This window comes from Crinia signifera, chromosome 6, assembly GCF_055691185.1.
Source record: "Crinia signifera chromosome 6, ASM5569118v1, whole genome shotgun sequence".
Lineage (NCBI taxonomy): Eukaryota > Metazoa > Chordata > Amphibia > Anura > Myobatrachidae > Crinia > Crinia signifera.
The window spans coordinates 26,629,594-26,655,187 of NC_139222.1; the positions used below are offsets into that span (position 1 = coordinate 26,629,594).

Below are 25,594 nucleotides of genomic sequence, written 5' to 3' on the forward strand. Positions count from 1 at the left end.
CAAATTCCAGCATGCCCCGCAACAGTTTTAGCATGGACAAATAGCAAACCCGTAGAAGGGCATGCTGGGATGTGTAGTTCAACAACGGACAGAGGGCCGAAGGTTCCTCATCCCTGGTCTAAAAGGTAATCGATACAATCCGACTGGTTGCCCACAGCAACAGATAGAAAGTACCAACCAATTAGCTACAAACTGTCATTTTTCCAACACAGCCTGTTATACGACAGGAGCTGATTGGCTGGTACATTGGGGTCTACTGACTAAGGGCCAGATGCACTAAGCTTCAAAAGTGATAAAATGGAGAGTGATACACAGCCAGCCAATCAGCTCCTGCCTGCCATGTTACAGGCTGTGTTTGAAAAATGTCAGGTAGGAGCTGATTGGTTGGCTGTTTATCACTCTCCATTTTATCACTTTTGAAGCTTAGTGCATCTGGCCCCCTAAAAGTCTTAGCTCAGTACATCCCCTTAAACCATGCTTGGCCAAACTGTGGCCCTCCAGCTGTTTTGAAACTACATATCCCAGCATGCTTTGCCACAGTTTTAGCATTCCCTAATAGCAAAACTGTGGCAAGGCATGATGGGACTTGTAGTTTCACAACAGCTGGAGGGCCATAGTTTGGACATGACTGGATCTTTTAACACTGACGACGGGTCCATTTATAAGTTTTGTATTTATAACGCACATTGTTCACTTTCAGCATTGTGAGTGTGATGTGCAGACAGCTTAATAAATGCAGCTGGATTTTCTGTAGTTGTGTTGTTATATTGTCTCCTCCGGTAACACGCTGGTAGAGTAATTACAGTGCAGCGGTGATGTCACCAGTGACACTCTGTACGTGGCATCTCCAAGTGCGAGAGATAATGCACAGGGCTGGTGTAGGACGACAAGTCTCAGCATGTAGCTACGAAGGCCTGCCAAGGCTTGTCCGCTGCCGGAGAGCCTGTGTGTCATGTAACTACACGTCCATTACAGCGAGATCAGCATCACAGACACAGGAATCCAATGCATACAACTCCCTGAGGGCCCCGTTGTAAGGGGATGCACGGCGACTGGCGAATCTTCTTTGGGTTTTTCAGCAATGAAAATGTATATCAAAGTGAATACCGAATCACTGGGTGACCTTGTAACCTTCAAAAAAATATATTTAATCAATAAAGAAGGCACCGTTCTGCAATAGCACATCGGCAGGGCCTGTGAACTAGGTGCAGGGTTGGTGCAAGGTTTGTTTGTTTTTCAGCACCTGAGGCAAAACATCAGCTTACTGCTTCCCCCGCCACCCACACCCCAGTACCGACTGTCCAGGTGGTTGCAGTTGATGGATCTACTACAGTGTCTAGATTAGGCATGTCCAAACTGTGGCCCTCCAGCTGTTGTCAAACTACACATCCCAGCATGCCTTGCCATAGTTTTAGCATTCCCTAATAGTAAAACTGTGGCAAGGCATGATGGGACTTCCTGGTCTAGATAGACCATCAATAAGTCATGCCGTCCCGCCAGAGTTGTCTCCCCATCGCCCTGTGAATACATCAGTAGCTGTGGGGAAACCCATTACACTTGTGAAGCAAGTGTAAAACCCCAAGGTGCGGCCTACAAACGCCCCTGGCCCCCAGCTGTCAATCACTTTGCAAACAACCAGCAATGGCTAGTCATCGCTGGCTTTGTTCGCAAGGAGACCCCGCACATGCGAACGCGGGGGCATTTGATAAGCGCCAGGAACGCAAATTCCTGGGCGTCCGTTCCATAAACCTGACCCGGAGCAGAGTCTTGGACCCAGGAATCCAATCTGGATTATTCTAGTTTACTCTTAGAGGCAAATTCCTTCTTAGCTGGACAAAACCATGTGCACTGCAGGGGGGCAGATGTAACGTTAGAATTAGATTTGGGTGAGTTATTTTGTTTCTGTGCAGGGTAAATACTGACTGCTTTATTTTTACACTGCAATATAGATCTCACTTTGAAGTAAAACCCCACCCAAATCTAATTCTCTCTGCACATGTTACATCTGCCCCATCTGCAGTGCACATGGTTTTGTCCAGCTAAGAAGGAATTTGCCTCTAAGAGCGAACTAGAATAAGGCCCTGTGTAACACCGACTACTATTTAACTCTTGCTAGAGCCTGTATCTGGATGGTATTTATCATAGTTCCTTCGAGCTTCCTGAGCTCCTCCTCCTCCCGCTGTTCCCATCTGAGTGAGCTTTATAGCACACTGCTGAGTGTAGCTGTCCCTACTTGCCTGGGACCTGGATTCCAGGAGCTTCCTCTCCAGGGTTTCTCCGTCCTCTGAGCCGGTGAGTGCACCACTTGTCCCAGCTTGCCCTGCCTACATTGCTTTGTGTACTGTGCTGTTACTACGCCTGCCGCTGACTGACCTTATCCAAGTTTTGGAGGAGAAATGTTTTACATGTTCTCTGAAATAATGACACTTTCTGGAAACCTGAATTAAATACGATTTTGCTACAATCTATACTGGTTGGAAAAAAAAAAGTCCTGATGCTACACTGCTTATAATATAGTGTATCATTAATAAAATGTCACCTGGTATTTATGTTCTTAGAACACACACACACACGATTGTAATTAACCTTTGAGTAGAGGTAAAACAAGAACAATGAACACTCACTCTAGTACCAGCTGGCAGTAGTGCATAGCAACAGTCAGGGCTGCCAGGAAAAGGAAACTTCTACAACAGTGGTGTCAAACTTATGGTCCTCCAGCTGTTGTGGAACTACACATCCCAACATGCTCTGTCATAGATTTTATATGACGGATTGCTAAAACTGTGACAGGGCAGGCTGGGACATGTAGTTCCACAACAGCTGGAGGGCTATGAGTTTCACACCACTGTTCTACAACAACTAATAGTATCACAGATCATACACACTGAAACTTAGGGGGTCATTCAGACATGGTCGCTACTGTGTGAATTAGCAAGCCGGTTGGTTACAGAATGAATGGCGCATAGGTACGGTTCGTAGCGCGCATGTGGGAGGCCGTCTAGCGATAAAATCCAGCGTGTTTTCTGATCGCTGGTTGTTCGCAAGCTGATTGGCAGGAAGCTGGCATTTGTGGGTGTCACCCAGACGTTTTCTGGGAGTGTCAGGGAAAACGCAGGAGTGTCCAGGATGGGCCAGTGACATCAGCTCTGGCCCCGTTCCGACTGATTCTATCGCACTGGCATATGGGCCCAATTCAAACCTGATTGCTGGGCAGCGATCAATTAAACACCGCACCGCGCTGCACGCGTGTATTCCCTCCCATGTGCACTGCTGTGAATTCGAATGGTTTTTTCCTCTGTTTGCAGAATCATCCCCAGGACTGCTCAACCGATGTTAGGAAATCGGTGTCTTAAGACGTGGCCGGTGGCTTTGCCTGCTCCCTGCCCTGGCAGCCAGTCAATCAGGCAGTGGCTTAAGGGGCTACCGTGTGCAAATGCACAAGACCCGTCGCACACATGTGCAGAACGTCCCTGCGCAGGAGCAATCCGCTCACCATCGTCCCGTAGACACAAAACAGTCAATTTTTTTTTTAAATGCAAAACAAACGTTGCGGTTAAATGACAGAAATCTCTGCACTTGCTGACTCGCAACTTTGATTCAATTACATTTGATCCTACCACCAGGTATCCTCATCAGTGGCGGCTCTTACCTGGGTGGAGGAGGGGACTGCTGCCTTGTCTCCTGGCACCTGTACACTGCAGCTGACAGATGCTAGACCCAGTGCATGCGCAAAATAATGCCAGCCTTCGGGTTAGTCTTACAGGAAAGGTTACCCTAATATAGGGGGATTGCATGCATGCTGACACTGCCTGTCATGGGGAAGATTTTGCATAATAGCACAGAAGCCAAACCTCTACTACTGTAACAATGGCATAGCTGAGGCAGCCAGCAAAAAGCACACAGCATGGTGATTGGACGGAAAGCAGTGCTATTAAACAATGACATCATTAGGTGCTTCCTGTATACCTCCCAACTGTCCTGATTTTTTTGTGACTGTCCCGCATCCCACCAGAGGGACAGGGGGCATGTCAGAAGCTCATAGAGCCATAGATCGCCATGCCATCACAGCGGCTAAACCGGGGAGTGGCCTCGTGGGTAATGGCGCAATAATAGGCCACACCCCCTAACCATGAAAGCACGCCCACAGCTTTCGGGACCCTCTGGCCTTACTGCACTTGTCTAACACCCAATCACGAATTACAGTATATTTATTATTTTTTATTTATTAACAGTTTCTTATATAGCGCACACATATTCTGCAGCGCTGTACAGAGACTAGTTGAACATTCACATCAGTCCCTGCCCCAGTGGAGCTTACAATCTATATTCCCTACCACATGTACACGCACGCACAGACATTCTAGGGTTAATTTGTTGGGAGCAAATTGACCTACCAGTTTTTTTGGGGATTGTGGGAGGAAACCGGAGTACCCAGAGGAAACCCACGCAAGTACTGGGAGAATATACAAACTCCACACAGTATAAAAGGTAGACAGTCAATAGGTTGACATAGGGAGAAAGAAAAAGGTTGACACAAGCAAAAATGGAAATGGCTGACCCATGACAAGATCCACTGGGGGGAGGGGAGCATCTGAGTAAACCCAAAGGTAATCAGGCTATCCATCCAATTCCAAATCGCACTGCCAGGGCTCTGGGGAAGCAGCCACTGTCTTCGGCACGACCAGAAAACATGGCTTTTAATAGGAAACTGAGGGAAATAGTAACATACATAAGGCATAATTAAGGCATACTTGCCTACTTTGAATTTAACCTCTCCGGGAGAGGCAACATGTCAGGGGGGCGGGAGAAAGGCTGACATCACTTGGCTCCACCCCCCACGTCAGAAAACTCTGTGAATCGTGGGCCGGGGAGAGGGGTGCAGGGCTTAAATGCAGCGAAATGCAGATATCGTGTCATTTTCGTCCCTCCCCCTCTCCGCGGACCCGCGATTTGCGGCAATGAAACCAGCGGGGGAGGGGGGGTTGGGAGGCGGAGCCGATTTTCGTGAGGCTTCTGACCAGTCCTGGAGGGTAGGCAAGCCTGAATTAAGGCTGAAAAAAAGACGTTAGTCCATCGAGTTCACCCTATCTGACTTGTAACTACCGACTTGAGTGAGTCATATCTATAGAGTTCCCTTCATGGACAAAAATGTAGCAAATATGAGGGGTAGAAACAGCAGGACAAAAACCTTCCCACCCCCCACCAGCCTCAACCCCACAACAAATTCCAGCAGACATGCAGAAGCGAGGAATTCATAGAGACCGCAGGCTGAACGTCAGCTGGCAGCAGCAGCAGCTGTGGAAGGACTGTATTGTCAGTGTCTGGTGTTAGGCCCTGGGGCATGGTGATTCCCTGCAGATGGATTATTCTGTATGGTATCAGTAGGCCTAGAACCTATTACATATAATATCGTGATCTATTGTTGGGAGGCAACAACGCTGCTGGGGTCAGTCTTTTGACCGCCACAGGACATCAGCGGACACCAAAGGAAATAAAAATCAGTTCTGACTTTTATTTTCGAAGGGGAGAGAAATAATTTGATGGTCGAGTGTGTGTGCGTTCATCCAGTTCGTCTGGATGGTGTTTCAGGGCTTGCTAAGCAGCAAATGCTGCCTAGCATGCCTTGCTGAATCAGGCCCTCTGTGCCGGTCCTGCGCTCTATCATGTTGTCAGGGGGATTGTGCAGCAGGACTCCGGAGCTTGGTATATCTGACAGATTTGCACCCCCCCCCCCCCCCCCCCCCACTCCTAGGAAAGTTATGGGGGTTGCTACTGCACTTGGGAATGGAGGGATCACAGCAAAGAGCGGTCGTATAGTTATGGCCATCATTAATCGGTATCTAAAAATGCATTGATGGTCAATGCCCGATGTCAAATGCTTTTACCATCATACGGGGTGACCCAGATGGTTTTCCAACATCGATGGTAGAGAACAGATCAGATGACCCCCCCCCTTCATTATGACAGACTGTAGTTATTAAATCTCCAAATGGCTGCAATATGTGAATGATGAGGAGTGTTTGGCTATGCTCTGTGCCAGCAGTGTGTGCAATATATATATATATATATATATATATATATATATATATATATATATATATATATATTACATAAAATACACAAATACACACACACACACACACACACAATTTTGCTAGTTACATCTTTATAGTCCAAGCTATATCAACTGCCAAATACTTTTTGTTTTGTCCTACATTGAATAACATAACATTTGTTGCTGTTGCTTGACAACCAGAGAAGCCTCAGCCCTGGTTAAACTGTCTCCATTTCCGCGGCCATTTTGTGTGTCTTGTTTACTGTCGCTAATAGGCTTTGCTGCAGACTTTGGTCTTCTAGAACATGGCCGCCACATTAGGAAAATAGTAAAGTGTCACACCATCCGATGCCTGCAACCACACTATACAAGGCTACGGCAGTAGGGACTACGTTTCCCATGATCTATACTGCGATGGGAAGTGACATCTGATGTAACCGAGTCTTTCCTCCCCGTCCCCTGGCTTTCTTGACGCACTGCTGGCAGAGGGGGGCACTGCTCAGAGCAAGCGGTGCCGGGGGAAGCGGTGACTGCGGGAGGCAGCCAGATAGGTGTGTACAGGGGAGGACAGTGCTGGGGGTGCGGGCAGACAGGAGTCACGGGAGGGGGCAGGGAAGGAGTAGTGGGGGCAGTGCTGGGAGAGCAGGCAGAGGGCAGTCAGGGGAGAGGGCAGGGAAGGAGTAGTGGGGGCAGTGCTGGGAGAGGGCAGGGAAGCAGTAGCGGGGGCAGTGCTGGGAGCAGCAGACAGAGGGGAGTCAGGGGAGAGGGCAGGGAAGTAGTAGTGGGGGCAGTGCTGGGAGAGGGCAGTCAGGGGAGAGGGCAGTGAAGGAGTAGTGGGGACAGTGCTGGGAGAGAAAGACAGAGGGCAGTCAGGGGAGAGGGCAGGGAAGGAGTAGTGGGGGCAGTGCTGGGAGAGCAGGCAGAGGGCAGTCAGGGGAGAGGGCAGGGAAGGAGTAGTGGGGGCAGTGCTGGGAGAGCAGGCAGGGGAGAGGGCAGGGAAGGAGTAGTGGGGGCAGTGCTGGGAGAGCAGGCAGGGGAGAGGGCAGGAAAGCAGTAGTGGGGGCAGTGCTAGGAGAGCAGGCAGAGGGGAGTCAGGGGAGAGGGCAGGGAAGTAGTAGTGGGGGCAGTGCTGGGAGAGCAGGCAGAGGGCAGTCAGGGGAGAGGGCAGGGAAGGAGTAGTGGGGGCAGTGCTGGGAGAGCAGGCAGGGGAGAGGGCAGGGAAGCAGTAGCGGGGGCAGTGCTGGGAGCAGCAGACAGGGGAGTCAGGGGAGAGGGCAGGGAAGGAGTAGTGGGGGCAGTGCTGGGAGAGCAGGCAGAGGGGAGTCAGGGGAGAGGGCAGGGAAGGAGTAGTGGGGGCAATGCTGGGAGAGCAGGCAGAGGGGAGTCAGGGGAGAGGGCAGGGAAGGAGTAGTGTTGGCAGTGCTGGGAGAGCAGGCAGAGGGGAGTCAGGGGAGAGGGCAGGGAAGGAGTAGTGGGGGCAATGCTGGGAGAGCAGGCAGAGGGGAGTCAGGGGAGAGGGCAGGGAAGGAGTAGTGTTGGCAGTGCTGGGAGAGCAGGCAGAGGGGAGTCAGGGGAGAGGGCAGGGAAGGAGTAGTGGGGGCAGTGCCAGGAGAGCAGGCAGAGGGGAGTCAGGGGAGAGGGCAGGGAAGGAGTAGTGGGGGCAGTGCCAGGAGAGCAGGCAGAGGGGAGTCAGGGGAGAGGGCAGGGAAGGAGTAGTGGGGGCAGTGCTGGCAGAGCAGGCAGGGGGGAGTCAGGGGAGAGGGACTGGAAGGAGTAGTGGGGGCAGTGCCAGGAGAGCAGGCAGAGGGGAGAGTAATAGGGCAGAGGGCAATGCTCCAAGTCAGTTATATTTTCCCAGAGATGCAGACAATGGTATCCGGTTGATGGGTCGACAGGTAACAACAGATCAACACAAACAAAATGTCGTCAACACATAAAAAAGTTGTCACAAATTTTCAGGATTTTTCAATTTTTTTTAAAACCAACCTGTCCTTACCTCACGCTCCAACCAGGCATGGCGAGCGCTGCGGTACTTATACGGTGTCCATGATTTCTACATACGCCCAAAAAAGTGAAAAACTCATGTAGATTGTTTTCCTGTGTTGACCTATTGCTTGTTTTGACCTATTTACTGTCGACCAAATAACCGTTGACCCGTTTATGTTCTGCTCGCTGCATTTGTTTTATATCTGCCGTTAGCTTCTATTTCTTTTTTGTTTTTCGCATTATCTTTTGTCACCGTCTAGGGGCTCAATGTTCTTCTCTTTACTGTCCGCAGGGGCCGCGTAAGGTCGGACACTCCCAGCAGATGAGGATGGACGGTCACAAGGAATCATCTGGTAAGAGATTATCATCACCATCATCATGACGTACTAAGAGGCTCATTCAAACCTGATTGCAAGGCTACAACTTTTTGCAGCCCTGCAATCAGATAGCCCCCTCCTCATTTGAAAATGTGATTTAAAAAAAAGCTGACTGAAAATGTAGCCTTAAATGAGGTTACAATTGTAGCTGTACAGCCCGGGAGGGTCAGTCTTAAGGCCCCCATACTCTAGTGAGATTTGGTCCGATTTGACCAGATTCCGATGGATCGGGCCGATTAATCGGACCAAATCTCATTTTTTGAAATCCCTTCTGACCCGATCGGAGATAAATCTTATGTGCAGCCCGAAGCTGGGCGGGGGGATCCTGGGAGCCAGCAGGGGGGATGAAAAGTGGCAGACGGGGGACTTACCGAGTTGGTGAGGGGACGCAGGTGGGGGAAGCCAGAGTGCGGTGTTCTCAGAGAGCCAGACAGTGTAGTTGGGAGCTGGGAGGTAAAGTTTAAAAAAACACATACAAATGAATGGGAGACTACTGATTGGCTGAGATCAGCCAATCGGTGGCCTCCCATTCATTTGTATGGGTATTTTTTTTCTGCAGCTCTCCTGCCTGGCGTTCTGAGAACACCGCCGTCCGGCTCCCCGAGTATGCTCACTTCTTCTGTGAGTTTTGCATGTGATAAATCGCATACGATTTATCACATGCAAAACTTGGCACATCAAGTGCCAAATCCTGTCAGAGCCCTCACGGGAAGCTGCCGTGGAAATAAGGTCTAATGTATGGGGATTTCTTTGGAATTTGGGGAGAGAAAGATGGGGCGCTCCTTGGTCTCAGCTGCCTTTCTTATGCCCCGGGATCAATCCCTTTGGTCCCAAAAAGAAACAATGGATAGTTTGGAAGAGGGGTATATACTATATAGACAGTCCACTGAGGAGGTGGGTGAGATGTATACTTATCTTTCGGAAAGACCTTTCTATATACCCCTCTAGCTTTATTTAATGGCCCCCATGAAGCTTAACTGCGAAGCACGTGCCGTCTAGAATTCTAATGATAATGTGATTTTGAAGGTGTTAATTTACACCCCTGTGCACCTCCAGTCTGCTCCTTGCACCCGGCATTCACACACGGCAGCCAGACCCCACCCGGGGCTGTGAGTGAGCAGATGGGGACTCAGACTGACACGCTGAGTTGTTGCAGCATTGGAACCTCTGTGCTGCTCAGTACATGTGGGGAAAGGACATCTGTATACCCTCACTGTCCGCTCGGCATACACAGGACGTTACAGCATTACATCACCTAACGGCATTAAACTAAACTCCGGCATCCCTGTACCAGCAGTGCATGAGGGATGTCTGTCCACCCACAGTGTCTGCTCGGGTGTGGTATAGAGGTCCAACAGTCGGGATACCAACAGTCACTGAGGACAAGTCGGCCTAATGTATGGGGGCCTTAACATCTGTAGGCTACCTGCAAAAGCAGTCAGTATTTGCCCTGCACGGAAACAATTTGCTTCCTGGCCGCATTTCTCCTATACTTTTATGCTGCACGTCTTATTTGCGCACCCATTGAATCGATCGCTTTACATGTATTTTCTACAGATGAATCTAGCAATAGAATAACACCAGAGGGCTGTCCCAAACCACCTCGGCTCTATTACCCGCAGAACTCTACAGGGGATGACCACAGTCCCCTCCAGGAGTATCAGGTAGGGCAGATACTGTTTCTGCATAATTGGGGATGTGGCATGTGTTATATGGGGCAGGGGGGGGGGGCAAAGGACCAATGCGTATAGTCCCTTGTTTCTCAGTAATTCAGTTTTTCCCATCTGCAGAGACTACTTCAGATCAGATACTCCCAGCAGGAAATCAAGGTGGAGGATAACCAGGAATCATCACTGGGTAAGACGTTATTATGCTCCTAATGTACCGGGTAGTGTTCTAGAGCATTTTCTATCAAAATAGTCTTCAAGATCTACCAACGGGCCATGTTTTCCAGGTTGACTGTCGGTCTGTAAAATGTGCCGGTTAGGAATGAATGCAGCATGTTTGAAAATGTGACAATTGTAATGACTGCACCTGTGCACCAGCTAGGTCAGGCCTGGGCAACACCGGCCCTCCAGATATTGATGAATTACACATCCCAGCATGCCTTGCATCAGTTTCAGCATGGCCACATAGCAAAACTAATGCAAAGCATCCTGGGATGTGTAGTTCACTAACTTCTGGAGGGCCGGTGTTGCCCAGCCCTGAGCTAGGTGGTCTGGGGAATGTGACAGGATAGTAATGATTGCACCTGTGCACCAGCTAGGGGGTCTGGGAAATGTGACAGTTAGTAATGACTGCACCTGTGCACTAGCTAGCTGGTCTGAGAAATGTGACAGTTAGTAATGACTGCACCTGTGCACCAGCTAGGTGGTCTGAGAAATGTGATAGTAATGACTGCACCTGTGCACCAGCTAGGTGGTCTGAGAAATGTGACAGTTAGTAATGACTGCACCTGTGCACCAGCTAGGGGGTCTGGGAAATGTGATAGTAATGACTGCACCTGTGCACTAGCTAGCTGGTCTGAGAAATGTGACAGGCTAGTAATGATTTCACCTGTGCACCAGCTAGGGGGTCTGGGATATGTAACAGTTAGTAATGACTGCACCTGTGCACCAGCTAGGGGGTCTGGGACACGTGACTGTTAGTAATTATTGCACCTGTGCACCAGCTAGGTGGTCTGGGAAATGAGACAGTTAGTAATGACTGCACCTGTGCACCAGCTAGGGGGTCTGGGATATGTAACAGTTAGTAATGACGGCACCTGTGCCCCAGCTAGGTGATCTGGGAAATGTAACAGTTAGTAATGACGGCACCTGTGCCCCAGCTAGGGGGTCTGGGATATGTAACAGTTAGTAATGACGGCACCTGTGCCCCAGCTAGGTGGTCTGGGAAATGTAACAGTTAGTAATGACGGCACCTGTGCCCCAGCTAGGGGGTCTGGGATATGTAACAGTTAGTAATGACGGCACCTGTGCACCAGCTAGGGGGTCTGGGATATGTAACAGTTAGTAATGACTGCACCTGTGCACCAGCTAGGGGGTCTGGGACACGTGACTGTTAGTAATGATTGCACCTGTGCACCAGCTAGGTGGTCTGGGAAATGAGACAGTTAGTAATGACTGCACCTGTGCACCAGCTAGGGGGTCTGGGATATGTAACAGTTAGTAATGGCTGCACCTGTGCACCAGCTAGGGGGTCTGGGATATGTAACAGTTCGTAATGACGGCACCTGTGCCCCAGCTAGGTGATCTGGGAAATGTAACAGTTAGTAATGACGGCACCTGTGCCCCAGCTAGGGGGTCTGGGATATGTAACAGTTAGTAATGACGGCACCTGTGCCCCAGCTAGGTGGTATGGGAAATGTAACAGTTAGTAATGACGGCACCTGTGCCCCAGCTAGGGGGTCTGGGATATGTAACAGTTAGTAATGACGGCACCTGTGCCCCAGCTAGGTGGTATGGGATATGTAACAGTTAGTAATGACTGCACCTGTGCCCCAGCTAGGGGGTCTGGGATATGTAACAGTTAGTAATGACGGCACCTGTGCCCCAGCTAGGTGGTATGGGATATGTAACAGTTAGTAATGACTGCACCTGTGCCCCAGCTAGGGGGTCTGGGATATGTAACAGTTAGTAATGACGGCACCTGTGCCCCAGCTAGGTGGTATGGGAAATGTAACAGTTAGTAATGACTGCACCTGTGCCCCAGCTAGGGGGTCTGGGATATGTAACAGTTAGTAATGACGGCACCTGTGCCCCAGCTAGGTGGTATGGGATATGTAACAGTTAGTAATGACTGCACCTGTGCCCCAGCTAGGGGGTCTGGGATATGTAACAGTTAGTAATGACGGCACCTGTGCCCCAGCTAGGTGGTATGGGAAATGTAACAGTTAGTAATGACGGCACCTGTGCCCCAGCTAGGTGGTCTGGGACACGTGACTGTTAGTAATGACTGCACCTGTGCCCCAGCTAGGGGGTCTGGGATATGTAACAGTTAGTAATGACGGCACCTGTGCCCCAGCTAGGTGGTATGGGAAATGTAACAGTTAGTAATGACGGCACCTGTGCCCCAGCTAGGTGGTCTGGGACACGTGACTGTTAGTAATGACTGCACCTGTGCCCCAGCTAGGGGGTCTGGGATATGTAACAGTTAGTAATGACGGCACCTGTGCCCCAGCTAGGTGATCTGGGAAATGTAACAGTTAGTAATGACGGCACCTGTGCCCCAGCTAGGTGGTCTAGGAAACATGGACCATTGGTAGATCTCGAGGACCAACCCTGTTCTAGAATGACTGCTAAGCATACTTGAAGTCATCTAGACACAGCCCGAGCTGCGCTGTAGAAGGAGCAGAAGCCACAGGTGACGCGGGTAAATCTTGGCGCCAGGTCACCTCTCCCTGATTTTTCAGCATGTCTTTATTTATTTTGTGATTTACTTCTTTAAAACTCAAGCTGACAAAAGCCGGCACACAGCATGTAAAGATCCTTTGATGACCCATATAACTATAGTGCACTAGTCTGATGGACGGGAGAAAGTTTATGCTTATGCAATTCTCAAAAGTTTTATATAGGGACAGTGTTTTTCATTGAATGGACCCGTATAGGCCTTTAACCTCTCCGGTGGTATGGCTGGAAATTTCTCGGGCTGTGCTGCGCGGCAGGAGCGGGCATGCCACTAAAGAAAGGATGCGCCAGTGGTTCCTCCAGTAGTTAAAGCGTTCAAGAGTTATCATGGAACATCCAAACACACACAAGACCCACCGCAGGGAATTGCAGTAAATGTATGAATATGCCCGGACAGTGGGTGGCAGGATGGGAGAACACGGAGCATCAGCATTTGTCTTATGGTGCTCGGCGTGAGGCAAATGCACTAACCTGGGTATTATATATTAGGCTGCTTAATACATGTGTACCTGTAGTGTTCCTTCATTCTAGGCCCCTGCACCCTTTAAAACCAATGTAATTCCTCCTCCCTGCCTGGGGTGTCACTCTCTCTCTGATGTGGTGATTCTAGCACACTCTGGTCTGTATTTCGAGGCTAAGATACAGACCACACTGTGCTAGAAGCATCAAAGCAAAGAGTGAAACCCCCCCCCCCTAGGCAAGAAAGAGGAACTACATGGGTTTTGGAATGTGGTTCAGTGCTAGTAGCTATAATATTCTCATGTATCTAAAAAAAACAATAGGCCGCTCCTTAAACCACCTTGTGGGTCTGTTATAATGTACAGTGGACATAGGCTTTGTACTAACTGATGTTATCCCTGAACTGGACGTACTGATAGAAGCCTAGGATGTGGCGGCAAATTAGAACCACGCGGCCTGTCTAGTCGGACCCCATAGATAATTCTGTTATCGCTCAGACTTTGGGGGCGTGTCTGAACCTGTGGCTGTGATTTGCAGCACCTCCTGCGTCTTCCTGCAGCCATGGGGCCTATAGAGCAGCCAATGGCTTAACGCCTTACCTTACAGCATTGATTGGTGGATGGTGCTGATCTTCACCAGCCAGACCGCAGGAGGGGGGTGGGATAAATCACCCCCCTGCTGCACCCTATGGATTAGTTATTGGTTCATGCACAAGTAATTGAAAGCTTTTTGTTAATTGCTCCATGTGGTGTATTTTCGACAGATGCATCCAGCAACATCAGTACACCGGGGAGATCTCCCCAACCGGCCAGTCCCCATTATTCAGAGGACGTGACCGCGGAAAATACGAGCAACCCGCAGGATGATCACGTAGGTCATATTCGGCTATGGTATCGTGAAGAACTGCTGTGGTAGACAGAGGGCATAAACCCGACCTCCAGGGTGAAGGGGGAAGCTAGAGATACACAGTCCTTATCCCACAGTCCTTACCCCACGGCAGGATTCCTTAGTATAATTATACTGTGACTCTAGGCCAAGGCTTGGGAGCAGTCATTTTTGAGCAGCCTTACCCTATACTTACCTTCCCTGTCCCATGCTGTGTTTCAGCTATGTGAAGGTGACTTAATGCTGCCATATATAAGGCAGATGTTCCAGGCTCTAACCAGAATGGGGTTCAGGGAAGGAGTAGTGGGGGCAGTGCTGGGAGAGCAGGCAGAGAGGAGTCAGGGGAGAGGGCAGGGAAGGAGTAGTGGGGGCAGTGCTGGGAGAGCAGGAGGAGAGGAGTCAGGGGAGGGCAGGGAAGGAGTAGTGGGGGCAGTGCTGGGAGAGCAGGAGGAGAGGAGTCAGGGGAGGGCAGGGAAGGAGTAGTGGGGGCAGTGCTGGGAGAGCAGGCAGAGGGGAGTCAGGGGAGAGGGCAGGGAAGAAGGAGTAGTGGGGACAGTGCTGGGAGAGCAGGCAGAGGGGAGTCAGGGGAGAGGGCAGGGAAGGAGTAGTGGGGGGCAGTTGTGGGAGAGCAGGCAGAGGTGAGGGGGCAGGGAAGGAGTAGTGGAGGCAGTTCTGGGAGAGCAGGGAGAGGTGAGGGGCAGGGAAGGAGTAGTGGAGGCAGTGCTGGGAGAGCAGGGAGAGGTGAGGGGCAGGGAAGGAGTAGTGGGGGCAGTGCTGGGAGAGCAGGGAGAGGTGAGGGGGCAGGGAAGGAGTAGTGGGGGCAGTGCTGGGAGAGCAGGGAGAGGTGAGGGGCAGGGAAGGAGTAGTGGGGGCAGTGCTGGGAGAGCAGCGAGAGGTGAGGGGCAGGGAAGGAGTAGTGGGGGCAGTGCTGGGAGAGCAGGGAGAGGTGAGGGGGCAGGGAAGGAGTAGTGGGGGCAGTGCTCTGGGAGAGGTGAGGGGCAGGGAAGGAGTAGTGAAGGCAGTGCTGGGAGAGCAGGGAGAGGTGAGGGGCAGGGAAGGAGTAGTGGGGGCAGTGCTGGGAGAGCAGGGAGAGGTGAGGGGCAGGGAAGGAGTAGTTTGGGGCAGTGCTGGGAGAGCAGGGAGAGGTGAGGGGCAGGGAAGGAGTAGTGGGGGCAGTGCTGAGAGAGCAGCGAGAGGTGAGGGGCAGGGAAGGAGTAGTTTGGGGCAGTGCTGGGAGAGCAGGGAGAGGTGAGGGGCAGGGAAGGAGTAGTGGGGGCAGTGCTGGGAGAGCAGCGAGAGGTGAGGGGCAGGGAAGGAGTAGTGGGGGCAGTGCTGGGAGAGCAGGGAGAGGTGAGGGGGCAGGGAAGGAGTAGTGGGGGCAGTGCTGGGAGAGGTGAGGGGGCAGGGAAGGAGTAGTGGGGGCAGTGCTCTGGGAGAGGTGAGGGGCAGGGAAGGAGTAGTGAAGGCAGTGCTGGGAGAGGTGAGGGGCAGGGAAGGAGTAGTGGGGGCAGTGCTGGGAGAGCAGGGAGAGGTGAGGGGCAGGGAAGGAGTAGTGAAGGCAGTGCTGGGAGAGGTGAGGGGCAGGGAAGGAGTAGTGGGGGCAGTGCTGAGAGAGCAGCGAGAGGTGAGGGGCAGGGAAGGAGTAGTTTGGGGCAGTGCTGGGAGAGCAGGGAGAGGTGAGGGGCAGGGAAGGAGTAGTGGGGGCAGTGCTGGGAGAGCAGCGAGAGGTGAGGGGCAGGGAAGGAGTAGTGGGGGCAGTGCTGGGAGAGCAGGGAGAGGTGAGGGGGCAGGGAAGGAGTAGTGGGGGCAGTGCTGGGAGAGGTGAGGGGGCAGGGAAGGAGTAGTGGGGGCAGTGCTCTGGGAGAGGTGAGGGGCAGGGAAGGAGTAGTGAAGGCAGTGCTGGGAGAGGTGAGGGGCAGGGAAGGAGTAGTGGGGGCAGTGCTGGGAGAGCAGGGAGAGGTGAGGGGCAGGGAAGGAGTAGTGAAGGCAGTGCTGGGAGAGGTGAGGGGCAGGGAAGGAGTAGTTTGGGGCAGTGCTGGGAGAGCAGGGAGAGGTGAGGGGCAGGGAAGGAGTAGTTTGGGGCAGTGCTGGGAGAGCAGGGAGAGGTGAGAGGGCAGGGAAGGAGTAGTGGGGACAGTGCTGAGAGAGCAGGCAGAGGGGAGTCAGGGGAGGGGGCAGGGAAGGAGTAGTGGGGGCAGTGCTGGGAGAGGTGAGGGGGCAGGAAAGGAGTAGTGGAGGCAGTGCTGGGAGAGCAGGGAGAGGTGAGGGGCAGGGAAGGAGTAGTGGAGGCAGTGCTAGGAGAGGTGAGGGGCAGGGAAGGAGTAGTGGGGGCAGTGCTGGGAGAGCAGGGAGAGGTGAGGGGCAGGGAAGGAGTAGTGGAGGCAGTGCTAGGAGAGGTGAGGGGCAGGGAAGGAGTAGTGGAGGCAGTGCTGGGAGAGGTGAGGGGCAGGGAAGGAGTAGTGGGGGCAGTGCTGGGAGAGCAGGGAGAGGTGAGAGGCAGGGAAGGAGTAGTGGGGGCAGTGTATTTGTGTACAGACAGTAGCTGCACCTCTATACTATTGTGTCTGTTGCCCTTACTTTGCGTTACCCCGCTTGCTGTGTGCTGCCACTTTCCTCATTATAGTGTATGTTACTCCTAGCAGGAGCCGCTCAGGGTGAGTCTCCCTCATGTGAAGCAGGAGATAAAGGAGGAGGAGTCATCAGGTAAGACATCGCTCTCCCCACACACTGCCCCACAGTGTACACTGAGCTAGGAGTGTGCCAGGCATCACACAGTGCCAGTCGTGTTCTAGAAAGGGCAGAGCTGCCTTGGCACCAGGTCCCCTAGCCATTAGCTGCCAGCTCCTGAGTATGAGGTGATTATATCTGTACACCTCACTGATTGCATTAATTTGCTGGTAAAGACACAGAAACACCTCTTGGGTACACAGTGAGCAATAGCATGGGGCATCACAGAAGTAGGCACCAGCTGCTGTGGAACTACATATCCCAGCATGCCCTGACACAGTTTTTGTATGTATGAGCGTGGCAATGCATGCTGGGATGTGCAGTCCCACAGCAGCTGGAATGTATGTAGTGTATGTAGAGAAGTGGTATCTATCCCCATAAAGAAAGTTATGTGCAAGGTGATAATGCTCCAGCCAATCAGCGCCAATATGTAAATTGCCAGGTAGGAGCTGATTGGCTGGTGCGTTATCTCCTTCTATTTGTATTGTGGCTGTGCAGCCTTATTTGTTAATTGGTCTGTGTGTGTTCTACAGATGGATCCAGCAACAGTCCCCATTACTCACAGGACTATACAGAGGAAGGTCAGAGTACCCCACCGGAGGATCAGGTAGATCATGGGGTTGGAATGTGGTTGGATGTGCCTGGGACGCAGATAGGTTCCTGTGAAGTAGAACCCCAACTTTATAAAGTGAGGTGTCCCCAGGACCCACATATTTGTCTACTGACTGCGATCACTGCTATTAATCATCTCGCTATCATGTTGATTGGCTAATTAGCAAACAAAACAAAAAAAATGGTGTAAGGCCATCTTGTGGACAAAAAGTAGAATGCAGTTTTGGAGTAACGGGCTAATAATCATCTTGCTATCCTGTTTATTGGTTACACACAAATGCCACATATACATATATACATACACCACCCACTCATATGAATAATACATCCACACACACATCATTGCTCCACCCACTCACACCTATCTATATATGACTAATAATACAATTATTTGTGCGTGTGTTGGTGATAAGCTTGATAACTACTGATTTTTATTTTGACTGAGTGTTTTCTGAAACAAAATTGTCTAATTAGCAAACAATCATCAACGCATTGAAATGTTTCTGTGCCACGGAGCAGGTATAGCCACACATGGGCAGAGGCACACATGGAATATAATGGAATGACCCCCTGTCATTTAGGGCATTTTATTTTGTTCAAGTGCAGCAACACAGTGTGCAAAGGTGCTCCATCTCCTGACAGGACTCCTGAGCAGGGAGCTAAAAGCCACCAGATGGCGCCAGCCGCCTCAGTCTGCAGCAGCATTGCAGTCAGTTATACAGCATTATAGAACATGGTGGCAGTAGTAGGACGCGTAATGTGGTCTACAAGGTATTTCCAGACTGCCACAAGCTCGCATTTCGGTTGTTTTTATTCGGCTCCTAGACATTTATCTGCTGTTTCTTTATGTGTTTAAAAACCAATAAACCTATATTGGGAATTTTTTTTTTACAACCAATAGCATTGACGACATTCCCTTGTATGCGCCTTTTAGGCAGAAGCTTCGAACTACGGGACGGGGGATGCTATGACACAGACGGAAGGAATGCAGGTGATCTATGTAAACGCTGACCAGCATATAAAGGAGGAGGAAGTTCCTGTAGAGATAGACCCAGGTGGGTACACAGAGCAGGTTATTTCGGCTTTGTTCCAGGGGTTGCTAGAATGCATGACCGTATTTCCAAAGATAGACCTTTCGGGAAGTCTTATCTTTATCACATGTATCATTTTTACAGAAGGGTTGGGTAAATCTCTCCTATTGGAAGAAAAACTTGAGCTTCCAATAAGCCGCTTGCAAGATACGGTGTTGAATGTGGTTAGCCCGTCAACTTGTAGATTAAAACTGGGAAAACTTTATTTAACATGTGGTAGAATTGGCATAATTTTAGACAAATCCTATTAGCACTGAACATTTAAACTGATCATTTCTCACTAGTGTGATGCCTTGAGGTGGTTTGGTTGTGCTGGCCTGGAGGAGGGGGGGGGGTACATTGCTAAATGTATTAGAATTGTTGTGATTAATGGCATTATTATTATAATTTTATTTATAAGGCGCCACAAGTGTTTTGCAGCGCCGTACAAAGGCGTTATTAGTGTTTAGAGCAAATGGCCTTCCAGCTGTTGTGAAACTACACCTCCCAGCATGCCTTGTAATAGTTTAAGCTAATAGCAAAACTGTGGAAAAGCATGATGGGACTTGTAGTTTCACAGCAGCTGGAGGGCCATCGTTTGGACATGCCTGGTTTAGAGCATGCGCCCGCGTATTGCTCATGCCTGAGAATCAGGACTGCCGTCTTATATTTCCTTGTTCTTTCCACAGGTTACCAAGTACAGAATCATTACCACCAGGACGCTTTCATCCCGGCAACGGCGTCCACAGCCCGCGGCTGCAAGATTGACGAATACGGGCAGCTCGTGACCACGGGGAAACAGTTCATCTGCTCGGAGTGCGGGAAAGGCTTCAGCCTCTACTCCTATCTCACAAAGCACCAACGCTCCCACTCGGGGGAGAAGCCGTTTACTTGCACGATATGCGGCAAGTGTTTCGCCTACAAGCCGAGTCTCGTTACTCATCAGAGGGTCCATACCGGGGAAAAGCCCTTCTCCTGCCCCCAGTGCGGGAAGCTGTTTGTCAGCAAATTCAATCTGAAAGTCCACGAGAAAGTCCACACGGGAGAGAAGCCGGTAGAATGCCCGGCCTGCGGGAGGTGCTTCAGCAACAACCCGGCTCTCGTCAAGCATCTGAGGATTCACACCGGGGAGAAACCGTTCTCGTGTACCGACTGCGGCAAAGTCTTTTCTAGTAGGTCCTGCCTTAACGCACACGTGGTGCTGCACACGGGAGAGCGGCCGTACATGTGCGCCGAGTGCGGCAAGTCCTTCGCCAACCAATCCAATCTCATCTCGCACCGGATCATCCACACCGGAGAGAAGCCCTACGTCTGCCCCGAATGCGGCAAGGGTTTCGCCAACCAGTCCAATCTCGCCAAACACAAGTTAACGCACACGGAGTACAAGCCCTTCGTCTGCATCGAGTGCGGGAACGTTTTCTCCCGGAAGGACGGCCTGGCAAAGCATTATGAAAGAATTCATAAAAAGAAATTGGAATTTTGAAAACCCGTTCTGTACTGACGTTGACTTGCCGCATCCAGAGCGACTCTGGTCTATGTGAAACATCAGCTGCTTGGCGCACACTTGAGAACGTATCGGCCGGTACATCGTTCTGGCCATATTGATCAGAACGATACGTCGGCCATATTGTTTAGTGTGGTCATGCTGCTGGCTCGGTCTAATGTGTACCCAGCCTTTGTGCGACTATATGCCGGAATTACGGTACCTCCGTATGTACGTCCACAGGTCGTACAAGCCGACACAGGGCCACGGGCTGCCATTGGCGGGGGTTCCCGCCACATTACGGGCAGCTCACCCCCTCGTGGCCAATTGATTTGACATCCGTTGCTATTCATGTGGGAAACAAAATGACGCTGGTGTTAGTTTGTGGCATTTTAGATTTTGTATACCGACAGAAGGCTGAAATCACACTACAGTAGGGATTGGTAAGGATTTCCTCCATATTGAAGGCTATAAATGCATGTTTATCACTATAAAGTATAGTTTGGGAAAGCATTATTTTTGCGTTATGAATTTTACAAACTCTGTGCATCAATTTACGGCCGAATATAAATCTCCCAGTACCCACCGGACTGTGAACGCATTTAGTGGGCTGCTCAATTCAGATATGTACGTAGGAGACTTAAGCGAAGCAATACCAGCGATACAGCAATATTTTTCATTGTTATCCAATGTTAATTATGGTACAAAATGAAACGAAGTTATCCGTAAACATGGAGTCCGGCGCTGATCATCACACCTAGATAATGTATCCAGCCCTGAAAAATAATGTTTTCATCCTTTGTGCTTCTATTTGTATTATGCGAAGTGTGTATCCGTGATTAAATGCAAACCAATTCCAAGCCCGGAGCATTCTCTATGGTCTTAGTCACTTATTGAAGTCATTTACGAAAGCGGAAACCAATGGTTTAATGCCATCCATGCAGTTTGTTGCAACATGTGACATTCTAATTCTAAATGTAATAAGAGCTGAGACTTGTAGTACCCCCACAGAGAAAATGCAGCTACACTTTATAGTACTAAGGACTGCAAATCAGAATAATTATAACTTTGCAAATTTAACATACGTGATGGATGGACAGGAAGTTTTAGAACAAAGGACAGGCTGTAGTTCAGTGTAAGCTGGGGAGTGAGAATGGCAGATACAGGCTAGTGTCCAGGGATAGGCAGAGGCTGGAACAGGTGAACATCCAACGTTTAATGGGCGTCCCCACGAAAATGCTGGGAGTACCCCAGGAATCGCGTCGGGCCGATGCCTGCCAGGGGTGGTTGGCTGACGTCACTGCCAGCCCCAGAAGCTGATCCTCACCAAGGGAAGAGGCATAGAGGGGAAGAGGGGCCCAATGACAGGTCCAGGGAGAAAGGATGGGAAGTTTGGGGAAGATGCAAATATGGTGACAGTCTCACTATTTGGCCATGCTAAATCTGATGCAGGGCATGCTGGGATGTGTAGTTCAACAACAGCTGGAGTGTTAAGGTTAGACATCACTGCACTAGAAGATTATCTTTCCAATCTGGCTGGTTGGAATGAAAATCTGGAAATTTTTGGGAACAAATTACAATCAACCATTTGCTCCCAAAAGTTGGAAAATGGACGAAAGCCGTCATCTTCATAAATAAATTTAACCAATTTGTCTGAATTACCATTTTCACCTATTTTCCATGTTTAGAAGCAAATGGTAAATTGTCATTTGCTCCCAAAAATTTCCAGATTTTTATTCCAACCGGCCGGATTGGAAAGTTAATCTTCTAGTGTGTATATGCCTTTAAGGAAGTTGCAACTCGTCCCTCCCTACCGGTCCAAAGACTGTCACCATATTCCCCAAACTTCCCATCCTTTCTCCCTGGACCTGTCATTGGGCCCCTTTTCCCCTCTATGCCTCTTCCCTTGGTGAGGATCAGCTTCTTCACCCTGGAACCGCATCTATTATCTGAGGACACAACAATGTATCTCTCTTCTGCTGGCTGCTTTCATCCTGTCCTCTATTGACTCACTCGCTCCTCTTGGATGTCCCACCACTTTCTATAACACAACCACTTCCTTTTCTACGTTCCTCATGTCTGATACCGAGGTCTTGCCTCCACCTTCTATTTCTCTCCACACAGTGAGTCCCTCTCCCAATCCTTGTGTAGTGTGTACAGACCACATATAATATCGTCCAGCCGCATCTGCTGACGCTGGTTACACAGGTTGTCTGGTGTGTACCCTGCTTTACACTTTACCAGACACTCGTCTAGCCTTCCAATCTTCTACAAACGTGCCCCTCAAAACTCATCTCTTCACCCAAGCCTACCCTCAACCTACATCCTCTGCATCAGATCTCATCATATGTCTCACCCTTAACCTCCCATCTCCCCATACGTGTCCAACCGTTGCCCCTTGACAATGTAAGCTCATGCGAGCAGGGCCCTCCCTCTCTATGTGGTTTCAAAGTAATTAGGTTTATAAAGTTGGCAACTGGTCTATAACTGTCATGTCTGATCGCCCATCTACTATGTCATGAAGTGGTCAATTCCATCCACTAGGACGAGCACTACGGAAGCCATGTTGTGACATATTTAATTCCAAATGATAAATTACTTGTCTGCTGCAAAGTCCGTAGACTGTGGATCCAGTAGACTATGGGACTATTCAATGAATGGCCAAAATACCCAATAGCCCTTAGCAAGGCTTGAGTTCTTCTGGGCACCAGATGTGATGACCTTCATCTCCAGAACGTTGCCTCCAGACTGAAGACTTGGAGGATCCATGCTTTTCTGCTGATGGCTACATATCCCCACCCTACCAGCCCACATTACCGGTTTCAAGTGGAGTAACTAGGGCGGGGAACATGGCAAACCTATCATAAAGAGATGTGCTGGGTAAGAGTAATCTATCCACCCACCGTGGCCGCTCCAAGTGTAGTGTTCTCCGCCTTCGCGTCAGACCGCCCCGCCTACTGAAGCCTTCTCTGCAATAAGGAGACATCCCAGTGGTGGGCAGGACCGTTGATGGTAACTACAACATCATGGGGAGGGGGGATGTAGCCACCGCCAGACTCATTACCTTGGGGGTCAAGTATGGGATTGGGAAGTGACTGGAAGTATGGGATTGTTTGAGGAATGAAGACGACCGTAAAATAATATAAAAACACTAGAGGCAGGATTGCAAAATATATATTTCTGGACGAAGAATTTGTCTTTCGAGATGATAATGCACCATGACATATGGCATTGGATCCCAAACTTGGTCCTCTGTGCACCCTAAGGGGTACATTTACTAAGATAGGAGTTCTATTGAAGATGAAATGCAACATAACAATCAAACTCTGTCTTATTTATTTAGCACCTTCTAGAACAGTGGTCTCCAACCTTTTTTGGGGTGTAAGTTACTCGCGGCAAAATAAATCACCCAAAGAGCTACTAAAATTTAAAAGAAAAAAAAATCTGCCTAATAACCAAATAATGCCCTTTACACATTATACCACACACTGTAATGCCCGTGAAACATTACGCCACATACCGTACTGTGTGCAAAAAATTGGTGTAGCCCAATGAAAATGGGGGTGTGATACACATATGCCCCCAATTGTGCCATATACACATATGCCCCCAATAGTGCCAGATACACATATGCCCCCAATAGTGCCAGATACACATATGCTCCCACGGTGCCAGGTATGCCCCCACAGAGCCAGAAACAGGAATACCCCCACGGTGCCAGGTATGACCCCCATGGTGCTAGGCATGCCCCCACAGTGCCAGAAACAGGTATGCCCCCACAGTGCTGGGTATGCCCCCACAGTGCCAGCAATGCCCACAATAGTACCAGATATGCCCACAATAGTGCCATACACAGTGTCTTTATGAGCCCTGCTGGGGTTTCAGGTGAGGCACCTCTAAGTGCTAGGAGTCAGTGATCGGTAAGCGGTGGTAGGTAAGGGACGAATGGGTAGATGGGATGACCAGGGGATGGGACATCAGAACTGCCCCAGATGCAGGCTCCGGCCCGTCACTCTCTTCCGTTGTGGCCTCCTCCTTTGATCTGCCGCCGGAGCACCCGGCGTGTAGATATGCATGGGCGCCCTCTCATCACCTGGCTCCCTGTCCGCCCCGATGCTGGATCACACACTTGGGTCTCGCCGCTGCATCTCCCCTTCTTAGGCACATTGCGCATCTCTCACTTGTCACTTACCTGTGACTGGGTCTGGGCCATCAGCAAATCAAAGCTCGCGGGCCGGCTCCTGATTGGCTGCAGGCCCACGAGCTCTGATTGGCTGATGGCGGCCCAGTCACAGGGATACACACTGAGCGGAAGGAGAGACACGCAATGCGCTCTCCTCCCCTCGGAACTAGTGCCGGGGATCGAGGGAGGGAGAGACGGGCAGGCGGGCGGCAGTGGTCGAGCCACCCGAATCGCTGCCGCGAGCTACCGGTAGCTTGCGAGCGACGGGTTGGCGACCACTGTTCTAGAAGATAACAGATCGAATCTTATTGGTTGCTATTGGCAACATCCCATAAATTCAATAAAACTCATGTCTTAGAAAAAGTCCAAGGCCTGGCCAATCCTATACCAATCACGGCTAGAGAGCGTTAAAGGGTGTGACGGAAAAAGGACAGCTGGAAGCGGATTGGTACTTTATCTCTCACTGGGCCAGATGTACTAAGCTTGAAAAGTGATAAAATGGAGAGTGATAAACCGCCAGCCAATCAGCTCGTAACTGCCATGTTACAGGCTGTGTTTAAAAAATGACAGGTAGGAGCTGATTGGTTGTTGGTTTATCACTTTCCATTTTTCACTTTTCATGGCTTAGTACAGCGTTGCCGACTTTCAAAAAATCCTCTCCGGGAGAAGCCCGGAGAGGAATCTTGCATTACGAGGGGGGCGAGGCTTAAAGGTGACGTCATTAAGCCCCGCCCCCATTACGGCAAATAGCCGAAATACCTGATATCCATGGAGGGGGCAGGGCTAAAATGACACGATTGTGCCGTTTTAGCTCCGCCCCCTCCCCTGAGACCCACGGATTGCCCACCCTTCCGTGGGCCGGGAGGAAGGACCCGATTTTCGGGAGACTCCCGCAAATTCCGGGAGGTTCGGCAACCCTGGCTTAGTACATCTCGCCCTCTAAGATTTTATAACTCTCCACATGCTCATATGCTAAATTATCACCTAGTATGCTATAAGGATACAAATGATATCCCGGAGGTCAGGTTCCTTGCGGTCAAAAGACTGACCCCGGCACCCTGATATCATACCTCCCAACTGTCACGATTACAGCGGGACAGTCCCGATTTTCGGGTCCTGTCCCACCCGCGGCAGGCATTGTCCCGCTGCGGGGGGTGGCAGTTGGGAGACCCCCCAATCTAATAGAATAGATGCTGTGCTCGTATGTAAATGAGGTTGCGGCTAATTAGCCTAAGCCGCGCCCTCATTTGCATACGCCCCACCCCCTTTTCGGGCGCCACGCGAGTGTCCCTATTTCCCCAACACAGAAGTTGGGAGGGAGAATCCCGACAAGGGCTCCAATGGGATTCAG

General features: G+C 50.4%; 1 protein-coding gene across 1 annotated transcript in view; it reads left to right on the forward strand.

Moving 5' to 3' along the window:
* The window catches only part of LOC146009553 (uncharacterized), a 56,059-nt gene that overhangs the window by 15,909 nt on the left and 14,556 nt on the right, over positions 1-25,594 (forward strand). The window contains exons 9-17 of the mRNA XM_083149998.1: positions 7,801-7,950; positions 8,334-8,394; positions 9,976-10,082; positions 10,209-10,275; positions 14,047-14,153; positions 16,808-16,871; positions 17,429-17,502; positions 18,442-18,562; positions 19,267-20,055. Coding sequence (XP_083006124.1) covers positions 7,801-7,950; positions 8,334-8,394; positions 9,976-10,082; positions 10,209-10,275; positions 14,047-14,153; positions 16,808-16,871; positions 17,429-17,502; positions 18,442-18,562; positions 19,267-20,055 — 1,540 coding nt within the window. The remainder of the gene's footprint in view (positions 1-7,800; positions 7,951-8,333; positions 8,395-9,975; positions 10,083-10,208; positions 10,276-14,046; positions 14,154-16,807; positions 16,872-17,428; positions 17,503-18,441; positions 18,563-19,266; positions 20,056-25,594) is intronic.